Below are 21207 nucleotides of genomic sequence, written 5' to 3' on the forward strand. Positions count from 1 at the left end.
TCAAACTGACTGATATCTTTTCTGTTTGAACGTTTCAATTTAGTTTTCGGTTAAGCTATGTCAGTTCTACGAATCACTTATTCAGTTATTTGGATTTAGTATCAGTTTGTCAATCTTCGATTCATCATTTTGAGACTATAAATCTTTTGAGATCTTTAGTTGGTTTACTGCAAGTTCTACTAATTCCATTAAATTTGTTAAGTCTCTTTCAATTGAGATACGCTTTACTATCTTAGTTATCGGTTCAGTTCATGTCTTCTGATCGGTTACTAGTCAGTTTGTCAAAATCTGAAACTAATAAATTCTAACATATGTATTATCCAACATGCTTGGTTGTTTATTTCCTGCTTCATGCTCTTACTTAGATTCGTTACTTTCTTTCATTAATCGTTAGCTTCAATGTTCAATAGAATGAATCATAGTTAATATTTTCAAATCTTGAAAAATTGACATTATAAAGTTCACAAGTCCATCAACATCAAGACAAAAACTTGTGTGAGACGGTCTCACGGGTCGTATTTTGTGAGACAGATCTCTTATTTGTGTCATCCATGAAAAATATTATTTTTTATGCTAAGAGTATTACTTTTTATTGTGAATATCGGTAGCGTTGACCCGTCTCACAGATAAAGATTCATGAGATCATCTCTTAAGAGACCTACTCCAACATCAATATGGTTGAACATAAAGACCTTATAGTTGTTATCATGCATTCAATATTAATATTCTATTTTCAAACATGTGATAACTTGCTTATATTATTGTCATCTTATTAGGTTTTAATTTGAGCATATATTTTATTTCAACTTTTTTTTTGCTATTTCTACCTCCACAAGCTTCTTTTACTTTCGTCATTCTTATTTCTTTAAGTGCAATTCCAACCTTGAATAATAACTATGTTGCTATGATTATGAAAGAATGTAAAAACTACTGTAATAAAATAAATATGGCTTCAAACATAAAATAATATTCAGGTCATTCTATTTGGTTGACTAAATCAGTTTTCAGATAAATCGATAAACTTTTTTCAAATTACAATATACGTATATATGTGTGTGTTTGTATGCAACTTTCCCAACTTTAAGCCTTCAAGGTTTACAAAATTAGTAAAATTATGAATTTTCATACCTAAAATGTCATATTTCACCCCAAACATGTCATAAATGTGTAAGCACATTCACTTTATATTTTATAGATTATAACTTGACATCTACCATTAACTATTCAATTCTAACTTGTCAACCACAACCGACCGAAAAAACCAACTACATAAATTGTTGACTAATTTCTTTTAGTTCAAAGATCAAATTCTACTACACATTTCGAATATATAACTATAACATCGATATTCTTTTTTGCATACCAAGTTTGTGTTACCTAACATCACCATTCTTATCTTCAATACTTTCTTAGTTGCAAATTACCTTACAAATTGATTATAATTTAAAACGGCTCTAGTGTTTATAACAATATCCATTCCATTGACACGTAACATGAACAACTGATGACTAACTTTTCTAAGGCATTATATGTGGATTAAATAAATCAAATAATTTTATGACAAATATTTCTAATTTAAAATAATAAATTATAACTTAACACCAGTCAATAGTTACAGATGACTAATCTACTTGTGTTGATGTGGAGATCCAAACCTCGCCACGTAATCATACAACATGTGACGTCATATGCATAAAAATTTTCATTTCAACGACGTAATAATATAATGCATATACGACAAAATAGTGCAATCATCACACTATCTACGTCAGTGTAGCAGAAACAGTATAATAAATTCACATATCCAACTCAAATAAGACAATAAACTATATTGTCTCTATCTACGATAAACTACAGGACTGTTTGACTAGACACACCTAGTTCTTCACCACTATCCTGTCTCACAGCAGAGTCCTGTAACCTGTCCAACAGAAACACCCCCCAAAGGGTGAGCATACACAACAATCATCATCGTAATACATAACAATTATATTATCAACAATATAAAATATAACTGGAATGATAACATAAACACTCCATTTGCTGTCTCTGGAAAATCAAACCACCAACGATATCAACGTCATCACTCCCATACTACTGCAACAACAACATCGACGATACGTCGCACCCCAACACCGGCGACAGCAATATCGTCGAACAATATAACATCAATGATACGTCGCACCCCTACTCCGGCGACAGCAATATCGTTGAACGAATAACATCGACGATACGTCGCACCCCAACACCCGCGACGGCAATATCGTCGAACGAACAACATCAACGTGACGTCTCTCAACAAACGACAGCCAACAATCTCAACGATAATAAACAACAACAGATATAATATCAAATCACCCAATACCAGTGATTTATCATCGTTCAACGCAATAGTATTCATCAATACTAAACAATAACAACATATGCTCGTACGTCAATACGTACCTGATAATCGAGTATATATATAATCTGGCTATTTCTTTGATCTCGAGACTTGTGTTGTATCTAAATAATTCAACAACAATTATCAGATCATTATCACTGTATCAATACAATCATAACATCTACAATATACAACATCAAATAGCCCAACAATAATTCATTCACAACATATAAACTCGATTATTAAATCTTATCGTTCATCAATTTAATATTCTAGTGTATTTAATTCACAATACTGTCATCAAATACACACTAATTAACTTAACATCAAATAATAGGCTATTTTACAACATCCGTCAAATTGCGAAAACTTTATATCAACGTGTAGCATATACTTCGTAGACTCCGAATATATAATCAGAATTAATAACAACTGACAAACAACTCTCTAATCTCAATTCAACGATTAAAAATCCCTAATTATAATAAATTGGGAATAATTCAAAACAACAAGACAATAATCTTCTCTACTTCGTTAAGATCATACACTATTCAACAATCTTCAATTTCAGTATTATTTAACAATTTATCGGATTTATTCCAGAAATCGACGAATTTCAAACATCACCAAAACTATAAAATTTATACCTCAAATCGAAGACCTCGTGTCAACGATTCCAGAACTGAATTCGGTTCATCGATTAGATAAACCGATAAGTCGCAAGATCGAAAAGAAAAATCGAAACTCTATTTCTCTTTCTCACCTCACGTTTCTGTTCCTCTCTCTGTGAAATGAGATTCATCACCGTTCAAATTTTTCATATTTATCTTTTTTTTTAATATTATATTATATTATATTAATAAAATAATAATAATAAAATTAAATAANTAACAGCAGTAATAACATGCATAAATAAAGATACCTCATACCATCAGAATAAGTAGGGGTAGAGCTCCCTCATATGCCGCTCTGTCTCCCAAGTGGCCTCTTCGACACCTCTATGCTCCCACTGAACCTTCACCATCGATATACGTTTACTACGAAGCTTCCGTTCAGATCGATCCAAAATACAAACTGGTCTCTCAACATAAGACACATTACCTCAATTCTTCGTTTTCAATTCATGTAGCTTGAAGATTTCGGTATAGTAATGTATCTACATCAATAACATATTCATTTCAATTAATAACATCATTCAAAATCAACAATATAAGTTTCAAATATCTTTTGAAACTTTGAAATTTTATATCAAATTGAAATCATAACATAATTCAATTCCGACTTCAAAATGTGGTTCCTTGTCGGTTATTCTACCACATATATGAATCTCGACTTCAAATACATGTTATGGTTCAGGTTCATACTTTCTCAACATAGAAACATGAAATACATCATGAATGGCAGATAAAGCTGGTGGCAATGCCAACCGATAAGCAAGATCCCCAACTCGATCAAGGATCTCGTATGGACCAACATATCGAGGAGATAACTTCCCTCGCATGCCAAATCGAACGGTGCCTCTAAAGGAAGATATTTTCAAAAACACTTTATCACCTTTCTGAAATTCCAAGGGTCGTCTTCGTTTATTCGCATAACTCGTTTGACGATCCTGAGCGGCTTTCATCCGCTGTCGAATCAACTGAACCTTATCATTCATTTCCTGTATCATTTCAGGTCCAGTCAATTGCTTTTCACCAATTCATCCCAGAATAACGGTGATCTACATCGTCTCCCGTATAAGGCTTCAAACGGTGTCATACCAATGTTCGTTTGGAAACTATTATTATAATAAAATTCCACCAATGGTAAAGCATCTTGCCATCCCATTCTGAAATCCATCACAATCGCACATAACATATCCTCTAACGTTTGAATTGTACGCTCAGTCTGGCCATCAGTTTGAGGATGATAAGCAGTACTCATAGCCAAACGCGTACCCATTGCTTCTTGGAAACCACCCCAGAATTTAGAAGCAAACCTGGGATCACGATCTGATACAATTGAGACTGGCACACCATGCAGTCTCACAATATTCTCAATGTATAAACGGGCCAGTCTCTTATAAGGATAAGTCCGCTCATACGGAATAAAATGTGCAGATATTGAAAGCCGATCAATAATAACCCAAATAGCATCACAGCCCTTGGGCGAACGACGTAAATGAGTCACAAAGTCCATAGCAATATGTTCCCAATTCCATTTCAGTATAAGTTTACTACGAAGCTTCCGTTCAGATCGATCCAAAATACAAACTGGTCTCTCAACATAAGACACATCAGGATCTAACTGAACCTCAGAAATTTCCAACACATGTGAAGGGTCTGGCTCATACTTCCGCAACATCGACACATGAAACACATCATGAATACCAGATAAAGATGGAGGTAGAGCCAATCGATAAGCCAAAGTGCCTATCCGCTGCAATATCTCATGTGGGCCAACATATCTCGGTGCCAACTTTCTTTTCATAACAAATCGCACTGTGCCACGAAAATGAGAAACTTTCAAAAATACTCGATCGCCCTGCTGAAACTCTAAGGGTCTTCGTCTTTTATTGGCATAGGCGGCCTGTCTATCTTGAACTGCTTTCAATCGCTGCTGTATCAACTTTACTTTCTGTTCCATCTCAAAAATCATCTCAGGACATGTGACTACAGCTCGATCAACATCATTCCAGTATAAAGGATATCTACAACGTCTCCCATACAATTCGTCAAATGGAGCCTTCTGAATACTACTCTGATAACTATTGTTATACGCAAACTCCACCAATGGAATAGATAAATGCCAAACAGATTTAAAATCCATAACATAAGCACGCAACATATCCTCCAGCGTCTGAATAGTACGCTCAGTCTGACCATCTGTCTGGGGATGATAATCCGTACTCAGTCTCAACTATGTCCCCATCGCAGTCTGCAATCCTTCCCAAAAATGAGAAGTAAATCGAGGATCTTTATCAGATATAATAGACACTGGAATCCCATACAACCGTACGATCTCTCGTATATACATCTGTGACATCATTAAATATGTACTATTCATGCTATAGGGTATAAAATGTGCAACTTTCGTCAATCGATGAACAATCACCCAAATAGAATAAATAGTCCCAGTGCTTCTTGGCAAATGTGTCACAAAATCCATCGATATGTGCTCCCATTTCCAAGTCGGTACTTCTAAACTCCTCAATTCACCTTCTGGCCTTCTCCTCTCAGCTTTGATCTGTTGACAATTGAGACATCGACGTACAAAATCAATCACATCACGTTTCATTCCTTTCCACCAAAACTGAGAGCGTAGATCTTTATACATCTTCTTGCCACCAGGGTGGATAGAATAACGACTACGTGCACGTTGCAACAGGCCCTGGCGCAACTCAGTTGTATCAGGAACTACCTATCTATCATTCATCCTCAAACTGCCATCATCAGCCACTCTAAAACAAGTATCTTGTTTCCGAGAAACCAACTCCTTCCATCTCTGAACTCTCTCATCTGTCATCTGTGCGTCGCGAATACAACCATATATATCAGGTTCAGCTAATAAGGTAGATACCTGGATAGGAGTCGTCGAAATATCAAAATCATATCCCAAAGAACAAGAAGACATCATCATAGCTGATAAACGACCCACATCCTCTGCAGTACAGCTAACTTTACGACTCAATGCATCAGCAGTAAGATTAGCTCGACCAGGATGATACTCAATCTCACAATCATAATCTTTCAACAAATCTAACCACCGTATTTGCCTCATATTCAACTCTGTTTGAGTAAACAAAAATCTCAGACTCTTATGATCCGTATAAATCGTAGACGAGGTACCATATAAATAGTGTCGCCATATCTTCAAGGCAAAGATAATGGCTGCCAACTCCAAATCATGCACAAGGTACCTTGTTTCGTGTGGTTTCAGCTGTCTCGAGGCATATGCCACAACATGTCGATCCTGCATCAAAACACATCCCAAACCATGTAGTGATGCATCAGTATAAACAACAAACCTCTCATTTTCTGTAGGGATTGACAACACCGGTGAAGTCGTCAGTCGGTGTTTCAACTCCTGAAAACTCATCTCACATGCTTCAGACCACTGAAATCGCACGCCTTTCTCAGTCAACTGTGTCAAAGGTCTAGCAATCTTTGAAAATCCCTCGATAAATCGACGATAATAACCTGCTAAACCCAAGAAACTACGGATCTCTGGTACAGATGTAGGTGCAGACCACTGTAACACGGCTTCGACCTTCGTTGGATCAACAGAAATCCCATCTCTCGATATAACATGACCCAAGAAGACTACTCGATCCAACCAAAACTCACACTTACTGAGTTTGGCATACAACTGTCTATCTCGCAGTACCTGTAATACTGAACGCAAATGCCCAACATGCTCAGCCTCACTCCTGGAATATATCAATATATCATCTATAAACACAATAACAAATCGATCGAGATAAGGCTGAAATATCCTATTCATCAAACTCATGAACACAGCTCGAGCATTCGTCAACCCAAACGGCATAACCAAAAACTCATAATGCCCATATCTGGTCCTGAATGCTGTCTTCTGAATATCCTCCTCTCTAACTCGTATCTGATGATATCCTGACCTCAAATCAATCTTCGAATATACTGAGGTTCCCTGCAACTGATCAAACAAATCATCAATACAAGGAAGGGGATATTTATTCTTAATCGTCACCTTATTCAGCTGTCGATAGTAAATACAAAGCCGCATCGTTCCATCTTTCTTTCTCACAAATACGACTGGTGCACCCCAAGGCGATACACTAGGGCGAATGTATCCCTTGTCCAGCAAGTCCTGCAACTGGGCTTTCAACTCTCTCAACTCTGCTGGTGCCATTCTATAAGGAGCACGAGAAATAGGGGAAGTACCTGGCATCAACTCAATCCAAACTCCACCTCACGGGATGGTGGGAAGCCTGGAATCTCATCAAGAAATACATCAGCAAACTCGGAAACTACAGGTATCTCCTCTATTCCCACCTCCCTTTTCTTCTCTTTCATCTCTACAGCATAAATAAGATAACCCTCATGACCATGCTCCAATAACACGAGACATCCGGATAGCAGATACCAACGGAATATGGGGACGAGAACCCTTCCCATAAAATGTCCAACGCTCTTTCTCATCTGTATAAAAATACACTACCCGCTGATAGCAATCAACAGTCGCACAATATCTCCTCAACACATTAATTCCCACAATACAATCAAAATCAGTCATCTCCAAAATAATCATATCAGATATCAGCTCTTAGCCCTCATAAGAAATAATAGCATCTGATATCATAGATACAACTGATATATCAACTCCAGATGGTGTCGAAACAGAAAGAGGCATAGACAATGGAGACGAGCGCATATGATGCTCAACCACAAACCTCTTCGATATAAATGTATGCGAGGCACCTGTATCAACAAGAATATAAGAAGGATAAGAACACAAATAACACTTACCCGCTATCATCTCCTCTCGTGCCTCCTCTGCCTGCTCTCGTGTCAAATCATACACCTGTGCCTGAGGCAGACCAGCTCCCTGCATACGTGGCTGTCCTCCAGAAGGTCGTGGTGTAAACTGCTGAGGCTGTCGTCCTCCTCTCTCTGAGGATCTACCTCTATCACTCCTGGGCTCTCGCTGTCCCTCACGGATAGGACACTGTCTCGCTATATGGCCAACACCTCCACACTCAAAACAGGTGATCTCGGTCTGTGTACACTGTCTGATCAGATAAGGTCCCCCACAACGAAAACATTTCACTGCTCTGGACTCCCCTCTCTGCCCCTGAACAGACTGAGAACTGCCCCCACGACTCTCAACACGTCGTGAATCAAATCGGCGCTTCCCAGATGATGCTGAAGAAAATGATGAACCCTTCTGATATTTAAAAGACTGTCCGTGCGGTCGCAATGACTCCCTAGTCGGCTCTGATAATCGTCCCTAAGCCCCATACTCCTGCATAACCAACTCAGTCATCTCAGCCCTCGTCACTGCATCCTCAAATGATACTGGGTTGTTCGATTGCACACGATCAAATAACTCTAACTTCAACCCTTTCAAGAAGTGCCTCATCTTAGCATGAACATTCGTAGCAACATGTGTCACATATTTCAGCAATGCAGAATACCGAGACTCATACTCAGCAACAGACATACTGCCCTGTCTCAAATCCTCGAATTCTTTCTCTTTCTTCTGTCTGGCTGCTATAGAAAAATATTTATCAAGAAAACGAGTCCGAAACGCATCCCAATCAACAGTACGGCCCTGAGCTCTCAATCCGGCCTCAGTCGTCTGCCACCACAATAATACATTCCGCGAAAGCTAAAATGTAGCCAATCGTAACCAAGCAGATCTAGCACACGGTGCAGTCACAAATATCTGCTCTATCCTCTCAATCCACTCCTCTGCTCGCTCGCCAGTCTCAGAGCTATCAAATCTCGGCGGAAGATAACTGCTGAACTGTGCCAAAGTCAACTCACCAGGCAATAAAGGCTGATCTGCAGGTGCCTGTCCCATAGGAGGAGGTGGCAATGGATTCATCTGCCCCAACCCACTGTCAACATCTTCCATTTCCTCGTGCGGATGTATCTGTTCTCTAGCTGTCATCACTAGAAATCAAATTGTTAATCATAACATTTAACAATTACAATCCAGTAATCATCATCACACCTTTCGCACGAAAGCACACGCAACTAAAGAACAATCAATCATATCGAGAAATCATCAATAACAAATCAAATGCACAGACACACGCAGATAATATCTTCATCCAACTCCCTCATCACAAACCCAACTCGTAACCATCCCAGACATCTAACATATGCTCTGATACCACCAATGTGGCGCCCCAAACCTCGCCACGTAATCATACAACATGTGACGTCATATGCATAAAAATTTTCTTTTCAACGACGTAATCATATAATGCATATACGACAAAATAGTGCAATCATCACACTATCTACGTCAGTGTAGCAGAAACAGTATAATAAATTCACACATCCAACTCAAATAAGACAATAAACTATACTGTCTCTATCTACGATAAACTACAGGATTGTTTGACTAGACACACCTAGTTCTTCACCACTATCCTATCTCACAGCAGAGTCCTGTAACCTGTCCAACAGAAACAACCCCCAAAGGGTGAGCATACACAACAATCATCATCGTAATACATAACAGTTATATTATCAACAATATAAAATATAACTGGAATGATAACAGAAATACTCCCTTTGCTGTTTCTGGACAATCAAACCGCCAACGATATCAACGTCATCACTCCCATACTACTGCAACAACAACATCGACGATACGTCGCACCCCAACACCGGCGACAGCAATATCGTCGAACGAATAACATCAACGATACGTCGCACCCCTACTCCGGCGACAGCAATATCGTTGAACGAATAACATCGACGATACGTCGCACCCCAACACCGGCGACAGCGATATCGTCGAACGAACAACATCAACGTGACGTCTCCCAACAAACGACAGCCAACAATATCAACGATAATAAACAACAACAGATATAATATCAAATCACCCAATACCAGTGATTTATCATCGTTCAACGCAATAGTATTCATCAATACTAAACAATAACAACATATGCTCGTACGTCAACACGTACCTGATAATCGNTACTACCATCAAATACACACTAATTAATTTAACATCAAATAATAGGCTATTTTACAACAGCCGTCAAATTATGAAAACTTTATATCAACGTGTAGCCTATACTTCGTAGACTACAAATATACAATCAGAATTAATAACAACTAATAAACAACTCTCCAATCTCAATTCAACAATTAAAATATCTAATTATAATAAATTAGGAATAATTCATAACAACAACACAATAATCTTCTCTACTTCGTTAAGAGCATACACTATTCAACAATCTTCAATTTCAGTATGCTTTAACAATTTATCGGATTTATTCCAGAAATCGACGAATTTCAAACATCACCAAAACTATAAAATTTATACCTCAAATCGAAGACCTCGTGTCAACGATTCCAGAACTGAAGTCGGTTCGTCGATTGAATAAACCGATAAGTCGCAAGATCGAAAAAAAAATCAAAAACTATTTTCTATTTCTTCTCTAATCTTTCTGTTCCTCTCTGCGAAATGAAAGAAATCTTTCACCGTTTAAGATTTTTAAAGTTATCTTTTTTTTTTGTTTTTTTTAATATTATATTATATTATATTAATAAAATAATATAATATAATATAACTATTTAATATTTTAACATCAGTACATCCCTTTGGACTAGTCAAACGATCAAATTTGCCAAAACTCAAAACAAGAAACTTCTATATATATCTTTGAGTTTTCTACGTTATATCCAAATATCAAATCATTTGGACTTCATATGACCAATATATGTCATAATTCATTCTTTAAAAAATCATTAATTATTTAGTAATATCACATTACTAAATCAACAAATTGTGATATTTATTTCAGACATTATAGTTGAAGTGGACAAAAGTGGTCACAACATCTGTCATAACTTATCTATGACTCAACCTATTTCATATAATATATAAAAATCCACTTCTTCCTATATTTTACCTTATATATACTTATATGATTAGTTACTCGAAGGTTAACGTACTTACCATATTATAATTTTTAAGTACTTTTCCTTTACTAACTATAAGTTCAGTTTTTAAATCAAATCCAAAGAAAAACAATCTTTTTTGTACGTGTTTCGACTGCGGACAATGTCACTACATCTATCTATTTTAGAAAGAAGTCGAAGAACTATTAAGAAGATTTAACTCCAATCCAATATGGGCCGTCATCTTACGAAGATTACTTAAGATGAGATCAAAGCTTTCTCTCTTATTATACTATGCAACTGGTATTGAAACAAAAATAAATATCAACGATATCTATCAAAACCAATATGTAGATTAAATAAATGACAAAACAGTTATCTTATAATGTAAAAAAAATGCTTAGTTGTAAAACATATCTATAAACCTATTAAGAGCTTTAGATTGTACTATATCAAACCTACTTATATGAAAATTGTTTCACTTCTTAATTATATGCATTTACTTATTTTTCCTTGTAGTACATCCACCACCTCTTTGTAAGTTTCTTTTATTTATAACATACTGAATTTTACTTTCTTCTCCAAACAAATTTTGTTCATATATTTTAATTTCTTTTATTAGTCTCTTATTGTAGTATTCTCGTTTGTCCTAAGAATTAAATTAAAAATAATGTTTTAATATCTTTAAAAAATGAAGTTACCAAATTCATAAATCTGTCAATTAGATTCTTAAACATAAAAACCTTATATCTGTTGATATCATTTCCATATTAACAGGTTTTCAATTTTATTTATTTATTAATCTCAGGCTTTTAGTGTTCTTATCGATTGTTCAATATATCAAAATTACAATTAATATTTAAATTGAACTTATCAAATTCATAAATAAATCAACATCAATAATGTTATTAAGGTAAAGACATTATAGGTGCTACCATGCATTAAATATGGATATTTTATTTTCAAATATCTAATAACCTATTTATTGAGTGGACATATGATTAGGTTTTAAGATGAACATATATTTCATATCTAATTTAAGGCGGATCGTTAAACTTCTTCCACTTTAACTCATACTGAATATTTTTCATGGTTATTTCCACTTATATAAGCTCCTTCCACTTTCATCTTTTTAATTTTCTTAAGCTTGTTCCAATCTGAAATAATAACCATGTAACTATAAATATAAAAGAAAATAAAAAGCCACTGTGATCAAAATATATATGGCTTCAACCAAAAAATAATAGTATTCAAATAATTCGATCTGGTTAACTAAATCAGTTTTTAGATATGATCGATAAATAAGCTTTTTGTACATTTAAAATATACATATACAACTCTAACAAGATCAAAGTTTCAAAGTTTAAAATTTTTTAAATTTATAAATATAAATTTCTACATCTAACCATGCATCTTACACCCAAGCATGTCACACGTGCATAAACCCATTCACTTCATTTTTTAATAGATTACAATACTGGCTTCTTGTTCCATATTTAACATTGACAAAACTATTTTTCATTTTTCGTTTCTTTTTAACATTTGTACTCGAAAATATTAATTTTGATTCATACTTTAAAAAATCGAAGTATTTATTGTTAGCTATATCAATATAATAAAATTTAAAAGATCAATTAATTTATATTCCCTCCCCCTCCTCAGGCTTGGAGACAGCTTCTAAGAGACGCTCTTCCAAGTTCCAAGCTGCTGCCGTTCCGACCATATTAGGGCTTCTTCCATTCCACTGCAACCGACGGTAACCAGATCCACTGCCCACTCTGTATATATAATCGGCTGATGGATTCTTATCATGCCAAATTTGAGTTTGAAATTCGCAGCGTGTTTGATTTCATTTTCTCCATACTTTGACGCGTTGAATTTTGTTGCGATGAGCTTAATTTTGATCCAATTGCATAAAATCTTCAATTTAGATGAGAAATTGTGAATGTTTTGGTGTTGATTTATGATTACATTGTTATTTAAATCTGTTGCAGTGTTGTTATTCGCTTGCTGGCTATTTATTGTATTCGTATCAAGTTCCTTCTGTGATTGTTGAAGTTGATTGAAAATTATGTTCATAAGTTATGTAAGCCATTTTCTTCTTCTGGTCTTTATGCATAGCTTTGATTTTGGGCAAAATTGTGCCGAGAGAAGAGATGATGGACAGAGAGAGTCAAAGTTTTTATATTGGGCCTTTTTTAGGGTGGAATAAGAGATGAGTCAATATAAAAGCATCGAAATATAATGATTATTTAGCTATTAATTACTCGGTGAAAGAAGTTTAATATGGGTCGTTGGGTTGCACTTGTTCAGTTTTGGTCTAGGAAATATGGTTCAAGCTATCCTGTTAATGCCGGATCAAACGCCATATGAAATCTCAGTGAATGTGGATGTAGTTACCGTTATTTTGTTGATTAGGTGTCTAAGTTGGCGTATGTGGATTAAACCTGCCATTTCGAATTTTCTCGCGCACTTTTAATGAAGTGGTCACCAAAACGTTAAGTGATTTAAATAGAAGCTATAATGTTCTAAAATGGTTGATAAACAAGTAAATACTGTATAGATTGTATTCTCTAGTAAGTTTTCATTGTTGGAGAAGCTACGTCCGTGTTTTCAGGTGTCAGAATATTGTTTAACATCTACCAGTAGCAAATTTATCTTCAAATTACTTCCATTTGTTACTGCATTCTCGGAATCAACATTTATCAACATTTTTCTGCTACTACAGGAATCCAATTCATTTTTGGTTGATATACAAAGCTGGCAGAAAAAAATGTGTTGAAGCAAGGGATGCCGCTGAAGATGCGTATAAAAAGGAGAAAAATGGTTTATTGTGTCATATTGACAAGCTTAGTTTTGAAAAAAGACACGTTTTGGAGGAAAACCAATTACTGAATTTAGACAATTCAAAATTTTTGAACATGGAAAGTAAGTTATCTGATCATATCAAGGAAATCCAGAAAGAGTTGAAACAAAAAAATTTGGAAGTAGATGAGGGGAGAGTGCACAAAAAATTTCATTATCTCCTTGAATCGAAGGAACGTCTCATGCAGAGTTATGAAAATTCAATAAAAGAGCTTAAGGAAAGAGACATTATGCTTCTAAAAAAGCAGAAAACTCTGGAGTTCAAAAATGAGGAATTGAAACTAGAGCTGATGAGAAAGTGCATGGAATTTAATGAATTAATGGATTTACAGAATAAACTTCTTCAAATAAACCAGTCAAAAGTTTCTTCGATCGTTCAGAAAGAAATCCAATTGAAGCAGTGTGAAGAGAAGTCTCATGGACTTTGTATCAAACTAGAAGATATGGAGAAAAAAGTCAGTGACCTTCTTCTAACAGTCAGAGAAAAGGCCGAAGAAGTAGATAAGGGGAAGCAATTGCAAGGAAATTTGTTAAAAAAAATCGAATTTCAAACCTTGGAAATTATGAAGAATGAACAGTTGTTGAGGAACTATGAAAAGGATAACGAACTTCTTGCTGCAAAAGTTCAGAGTTTGTCGACCGGTGCAGATGAGATCCAGAAAGAACTTCAGAACAAAATTAATGAATTGGAGGAGGGAACCAAGGTGCAAAAGCAGTTACTCCAACAAAGAGATGCACTTGACTTGGAAAGGATCAAGAGAGGGCAAGAATTAGAAGAATCTGAGAAGGAAAAGAAAAAAGTACTGGATAAGATAAAAGATTTGGAGGAGAAAGTTGATAAGCTTCAAGAATGTCTCTATGCGATGACTAAAGAGTCTTCTGAAGGGATGGAGTTGCATGGCAAGTTGCTGCAGAAAATTGAAGCAAAAAATTCTGAGCTGCTGTCCGAAAAGAGAAGACGAAGGGTTGCTATTACTGCGTATAAGAGGCTGAAATCTGAACACAACTTTCTTCGGAAAAAATATCACCCTACTCCAGAAAACATGCTTCCTTGCAACAAAGGAAAAGATGAAAGCGAGGTAGTCAGAAATGATCAAATTCCATCAGCTTCATGCGGTAAGCTCCTTGTTTTTTATGTGTGCAAGTTTCTTTTTGTTAACTGCGTGTAACAGTTTTTGTTCTCTATATGTCATTTGGACATACAGCATACTGGACATATATCTTGTTTATCATCCTACTGATATTGGGCATGTATTTGTACATGCCAGGAATGTATCTCGGTTGTCATCTTGCAAAGATTGGGCATGTCTGCTAATATGTCAGTATTGCATGTAGTCAATTGATATGAAACCTATGATCTATGATTGCATATAATTTTCAGTACAAATTTTTTCCTTTGGGGTGTTTGTCTTTCAAAAAGAAAAAATTGAAAAATCTGTGTCCATCGCTATTTCTTTCTTATTTTAGGCATTGAGAAAAATGCTTAAAAAGCTTTTGGTATTGCAATGACGTAACAGATCAAGAGGGTGGGAAGGACATCCTAGAAGACAACAAAGGAGTTGCAATTCTTCAAACATCAAGTCCAGTCTCACCATCTATGTCAAGTATCCTTATTGCTGCAAAATTCCCAACTTGCATAAAATCTTGCCCGCCAATGGTTACAAAACGAGTCGTTTCTCGGTGGAGGGATACAAGGTCCCATCAGAGTCGTTTGGGGCCTGATCCCCATGATGATTTCCTCAATACTCCTACGGAGAAAGTGCTGGAAAAGTTGGGGAAAGTTCCAATGGAGGAGAATCACGAGCTTCCCAAGCCATGTTCAACGGACACAAACTTTGTAAACTCTGACAATGAAACACAGGATATGAATATCGATTCTGGACCACGAAAGCAACAAGTGCCACCACCAAATACGGTAACTTCAGTTTTTAAGTACGTCAAGCCGGTGAGAAAGAAATCAGAGAGGGAAAGCCTGAAGGGCGTGGAATGCAAGCAATGCAAGAAATTTTATGATGCTGTTCTTCCTGAAGCAAGCAAAAACCCGGATGCGAATAAGCAAGGCATATGCTGTGAGCATCATGATGGAGTTTCTAGGCATCGATATCAGTATGGACCTCCTTCCACTCCTGATGGATTTTGGGATATTGGATTTGAGTCTGAAACTTGAATTCTTGTGTTTTATTCTTTCAAATTGATAATAACACATTTGTAATCAAATGCTATTCTTACATTTTTAGCCAAGAAAATTCATTCCATTACCTTAATTTTCTTCCGCATGCTGTCCCCAATTTGTATGAACTTAAGACACCGTTGAATGTGGCTGGAGTGGTGCTAGATTGGAGTTCAAACCACGGGACATAAAGATTTAAAAGTTTTAACTTTTGAAAATGCTTAAATTATTTGTCAAATTTTTATAAAGTTAATTTTGAAAATGGATAATGTATGAGGTAACACAAGATATAATCATTAGACAGTTTTTTTACCACTGAAAAATCTCCTATATTTTTTAAAACATAAATTTAACATATCATGATATGTACTTGTGCAGTTAATATTACATATAATTTAAAAATAAAATACACAAAATTGATTTAATGCTCACATTATTGATAATACCTATATAAAACAAATGGTATATTTGGATTTGTTTTATTGAAATAAATATTTCTCCATTTTTATTACCCTATATGAATATTATTTTAGATTTATTTTTTTCAAAATATCCAAAAAAATGTTAAGAGTAGGTGGCTAGTAAGCCAACTTGTGGCTTGAGCTTTTATTGGCTCTAATGTAAAATGATATTTATTTTAATAATATTTTATAATTTGATTCAGATATGATATTATACTTTATCTGTATATTCATGCAAGCTGCATAGATAAAAACTTTGAATATATAATAGGTACCATAGGTCTGCCTCGCAACGTAAAATCATGAAACTCTTTAGGAAGTATGCTGTATATTCTAAACAAGTTCCTAGTCGAATCAGCTGCCTAAAATAAAGATAAAGGTCGCTTGAGCTTGAGACTAACATCTGTGATATAAACGTCATGTTTCATTGACAAGGGCATAGAGATATCTTTTCATATAGATGGGTGATCATATGATGATATACTGAACAACTCTCCTTCGGATTGTCCAAGTATTTCTCACTTATCGAGTGTAATAGTCTGCGGTTATGATTGTACAACATTAGTCCTTTGACCCGGGACAATGTATGGCTATACATACTAGCATGTACTTTGATCCGTTTACTGATTCCATTGAAGGTCATTAGGTGGCAAGGTTGAGTGTAATTTCGAAATACGTAGAAGCAAATGCATTGTAGTTTGTGATTCACCATTTTCCTACAGGTGAAGAAATCATATGTGATCTGATGAGTTAATAGTGCAAGGAGTCTCTGGCCAGAACAAGAAATGGACTTTAGGAAAAGGTGTTTTCCTTGTTGCACACACCATGCCACTATTAGTACTCAAAAATAAATCACATCATTATCGAATTAATATGCAACTTTCGATATACCAATGATTGCAGATTTGATCGGGATATATGTGTTAAAAGGACAATATTGTATTGTAACGTCCAAAAGTCAACTCACGTAAACCACATGCATGCAAATGATTTAAATTGCTTAATTGTTTCATTAAAATGATTTTAAATGCTTAAATGATACATAGTATATGATAGAAGGTCTAATTGCATGATTTCATGTAAACTGAGGATTTTATCCGAATTTTCGATAATAGGCTGGAAAAAAGAGACCGAGGACGACCAAGATAAAATATTTTCAACAAATATTTTCAAGGCTTATTAATATGATTAAATTTTTCTAAAAATAGTAGAGTCCAAATTATTTTACGAGACGAGCACGATTTTATTTGAGAAGCCGGTTTTGGGCAATCGAATGACTTTTAAATTACCAAAAGTATTATTTTTGAAAACTAATTTTTACAAACTTTTATTTTTCAAATAAATAGGTGTTATTGGGCCTAATTTATCTAAAATTAGTAGGCACAATTGCTCATAAAACCAAAGGCCCAAAACCTAATCCCATTAGCATACAAATATTAAATATACAAAATAGAAACCTAGGGTCTTTCTTGAGCTCATATCAGCCAAAAATTTCACACACAATACACACCATATTTTCGAAAATTTGAGGAGGAAAATCAAGGGGTTTTCGTCGCCCGCTCGTTTCCCTTCGCAACCCATGCCAACGATAGCATATTCGAGCGTTCTAAAACGCAAAGGCACGTTTCTAAACTTCTTTGACGCACCATTCAAATCATATTATTCTTGTTTTATTTATTTTTGCATGAAAAATATTGAAGCATGAACTGTTTAACGATATAACAAATATTTTCAACGTTTTGATGATTTTACGCTTATTTGAGAAACATAATGATTTCTAAGGACACGCTACCAATAGGATGTGTTTAAAGGATGAGAAAAGAGTCGTTAGGGGACAACATACATGCTGAAACCGAGCTTGGCATGGAGGGCATCAAGCCTAGGGTTTCCTCATGGGTTTCATGGTGTTTGGGTTCGGCTAGGTAGGGGAACTCGCGTGCGGCTCGGCCAGGGCTTGGTCAAGTGCCGTGCTGGACGTGGTTCAGTGTTAGGAAGAGTCCTAGCATGGTTAGGACTCATGAAAAATAGCGAGGGAAGTGCCCACAAGTGGTAGGACTCTTCCCCATGCGCCCATATGGACGGTTTCTGCTAGGAAGGCTCATGGCTTGGTTGGGGCTGGTCTAGGCTAGGTCAGAGAGTGGTCCAGGGATGGTCGGGGCGTGGTGGAGTCGTTGGTTGGATAAATAGGAGAGTCCTAGTGCGATTAGGATCCTAACGAAGCAAGGAGGAGGTGTTGCGGCTCGAGTCATGCGCATGGGCTTCATGCGTGGGTTAGGGCTGGTGTGATGGTCCAAGAGGATTCAACAAGGGTCCATGAGGGTCAGGGTCTAGTCTGGGCCAAGGTGGCTCGGCCATGGCTCAATGGAATTGGTGAGAGACTTAATAAATATAGGCTAGGGTTCGAACATGGCTAGGGAGAAAGAAGTGGTTCGAACCATGGTCCACAGGGGTCGATTCATGGTTCATGAGGGTAGTTTAGGCATGAAAAGTTTATGTTTAAAGGTTGAAAGAAAATATTAAGTTTTTAATTAATTCGGGATCTAAACACTTCACGGTTTAGTAATTAAGGAATTAAATCAAAAAACCCGAGTCTTCGCTAAATAAAAATATTAGAAGCCAAATTTAAGCTTAAATAATTATTTGGGATAGTATCAAGTCAATAAAAGTGAGAAAAAGTCAAAATCGTGGATTTTTGGGTACAGGGACAAAACGATCATTTTACACATGGGTAGTACAAAAAAGTTTGGCAATGTCCCGATGAATCATAACGCATTCTAAAAGATATTTTAAAACGTTTATGATGAAAATATGTGATTTTATGATTTGTGATAAAGCGATGCAATATTTACTGTTAAAATGCTATTTTTCAAATATGGAAAGGACACGATATTTTATACTTAAAAAGAAAAAGAAAAATATTTTGAAGGATGTGAATTGACTGTGACAAAAAAAGGATATGATATATGATTATTGGGAATATCGTGAGGGAGAAGGCCCTAGAAGAAGTTCGTTTACGGGAGAAGACTCCAGAGGGAGCCCAACGATCGTATTTCCATTTACGTCGGTGCCTAGTGCCCGTCCCCATGCGCAATGGTGAGCTAAGACTGATCAGTCGACCAAAGGATACAGCTAGTCACTTTCAAGGATCAAACTTTACCCAAAACGATAAAAGATGGAAAGCTTGAGTGGATCGAACGTGTATATGATACAGCTAGTCACTTTATGATACAGCTAGTCACTTTATATAGCTTGAGTGGATACAGCTAGTCACTTTATGATAGTTTATTTTGAATAAAAATATGATTTTTAATTCATGTGCTTGTATATGTATTATTTGTTACTCATGTTTAGAACGTGCTGAGTCATTAGACTCACTAGGTTTGAATGTTGCAGGTGAGGATGAGGTTGAGGGAGCCGCTGACGCTTGAGTGGATCGAGTCCGGCAGTACACTCCCAAGGGACGTTTATTTTCCGAATTAGCTTAATAGTAAAGTTTTGAAGTAAAGATTTTGTTAAAAGTATTTAGAGTAGGATTTTTGTTAATTGACGAATTAGAGATTTTTATGTACTTGAGATTTCAAATTTTAAATTATTTTGGATGACGGAAATGTTAAGTTATTTTAAAATTATATGAAGTTGAAATTTACTGTTCAAGTTTTTTTTTAAAAAAATTTAGTAGGATTTTAAAGTTAAAAAGTAGTGGACATTTCATGTACGCTAATCATGACTTAAGGTTCTTGTAGGTACTATCAGTGATACCTAGGGGATCATAGCAAGATGCTACTAAACGCTCTTACTATGATCAGATGGGTACAATCAGAAATGAGGTAAGACATTCTTGATCAAGGAGTTAATGAAATAAATGAGGCTAATTAGGGTAAGCGCGAATTAGAATAAATGTTATTCCGAATCACATGGAGATGTGAACCCACAGCTAGCTGTATCCCTGAACTATTGAGGGTCACACAAGTGTCATATTAATGTTTACCCGTCGAGAAAGTCAAATTTCAAGGAGTTGAATTTGTCGACTATAGTTTGATGAAGATCAAACATAATGCTTATAAAGGAATTTATAAGTTGATTTCATAAGATGGAAGAAATGGAAGTTAATTTAATTGCTAATTGAGGAAGGAGAGTGAAACTGCCTATTTTGGTGGCAAGTTTAATAGATAGCTGCCCAATATGGTTAGTGAAAATTTTGATCTTCGAAATTTTCAATTTTCATTATATGAACAAGATTTGTATTCTTGATACATCAGCATTGTCGGATCGTCGATCAGAGTTATAATGAGTACATAATAATTTATTTATTGAAATTTAGAATTTACTGATTAAATTATGACACTAGTAATGATGACTACTAATATGTGCAAATATTCATAAAATGTTCTAAAGGAGTTTAAAATTAATTAACTAATGAGTTAATTATATAAATTGAATAATAGTTATTTAATTAATATTCTATGCATGTATATAAAATATGTGCATATACGGTATTAATATATCACGAATTATCAAAAGTTGCTAAATACATTATATATGAATAATATGATAATTTTATTATAATAAAATAATAAAGTCCTGGTGGGACAAAAATTAGAAATCCTCGCGGGGAGGGGACTTCTGATGTGATCAAGAATCACGCTTTATAAATATACCATAAGAAGGTATAATACATAACGGAATTTTTATACACAATACAAGCACAAAAATTCA

The 21207-nt window shown here is 35.5% G+C and overlaps 2 protein-coding genes across 2 annotated transcripts; one reads left to right on the forward strand and one right to left on the reverse strand.

The window, feature by feature from the left end:
• Positions 1 to 3485: 3485 nt before the first annotated feature.
• LOC140988304 (uncharacterized) lies at positions 3486 to 7252 on the reverse strand. Its single transcript, XM_073457336.1, has 5 exons — positions 7091 to 7252; positions 5806 to 5941; positions 5245 to 5299; positions 4637 to 5129; positions 3486 to 3539 (listed from the first exon to the last, which is right to left on the reverse strand). Exons 1-5 carry the CDS (start codon positions 7250 to 7252, stop codon positions 3486 to 3488), a joined length of 900 nt encoding a protein of 299 aa, XP_073313437.1.
• A 5400-nt stretch (positions 7253 to 12652) lies between these two features.
• LOC140987846 (protein gamma response 1-like) lies at positions 12653 to 16115 on the forward strand. The gene is made up of 3 exons (XM_073456538.1): positions 12653 to 12751; positions 13724 to 14976; positions 15378 to 16115. Exons 2-3 carry the CDS (start codon positions 13917 to 13919, stop codon positions 16025 to 16027), a joined length of 1710 nt encoding a protein of 569 aa, XP_073312639.1. The 5' UTR covers positions 12653 to 12751; positions 13724 to 13916; the 3' UTR covers positions 16028 to 16115.
• The last annotated feature ends 5092 nt before the right edge of the window (positions 16116 to 21207 follow it).

The sequence above is a fragment of the Primulina huaijiensis genome, chromosome 11 (assembly GCF_012295235.1).
Source record: "Primulina huaijiensis isolate GDHJ02 chromosome 11, ASM1229523v2, whole genome shotgun sequence".
Lineage (NCBI taxonomy): Eukaryota > Viridiplantae > Streptophyta > Magnoliopsida > Lamiales > Gesneriaceae > Primulina > Primulina huaijiensis.

What these genes read in the sequence shown, in the direction of transcription:
- LOC140987846 (XM_073456538.1), top strand. Translation starts at nt 13,917, where the DNA reads ATGGAAAGTAAGTTATCTGATCATATCAAGGAAATCCAGAAAGAGTTG. An exon ending in AATTCCATCAGCTTCATGCG is followed by an intron (nt 14,977 to 15,377) that starts GTAAGCTCCTTG and finishes ATGACGTAACAG; the next exon opens with ATCAAGAGGGTGGGAAGGAC.
- LOC140988304 (XM_073457336.1), bottom strand. Translation starts at nt 7,252, where the DNA reads ATGGCACCAGCAGAGTTGAGAGAGTTGAAAGCCCAGTTGCAGGACTTG. An exon ending in ACTATCGACAGCTGAATAAG is followed by an intron (nt 5,942 to 7,090) that starts GTGACGATTAAG and finishes ACTCCTATCCAG; the next exon opens with GTATCTACCTTATTAGCTGA. An exon ending in TGTCTTATGTTGAGAGACCA is followed by an intron (nt 3,540 to 4,636) that starts GTTTGTATTTTG and finishes TTATTGATGTAG; the next exon opens with ATACATTACTATACCGAAAT.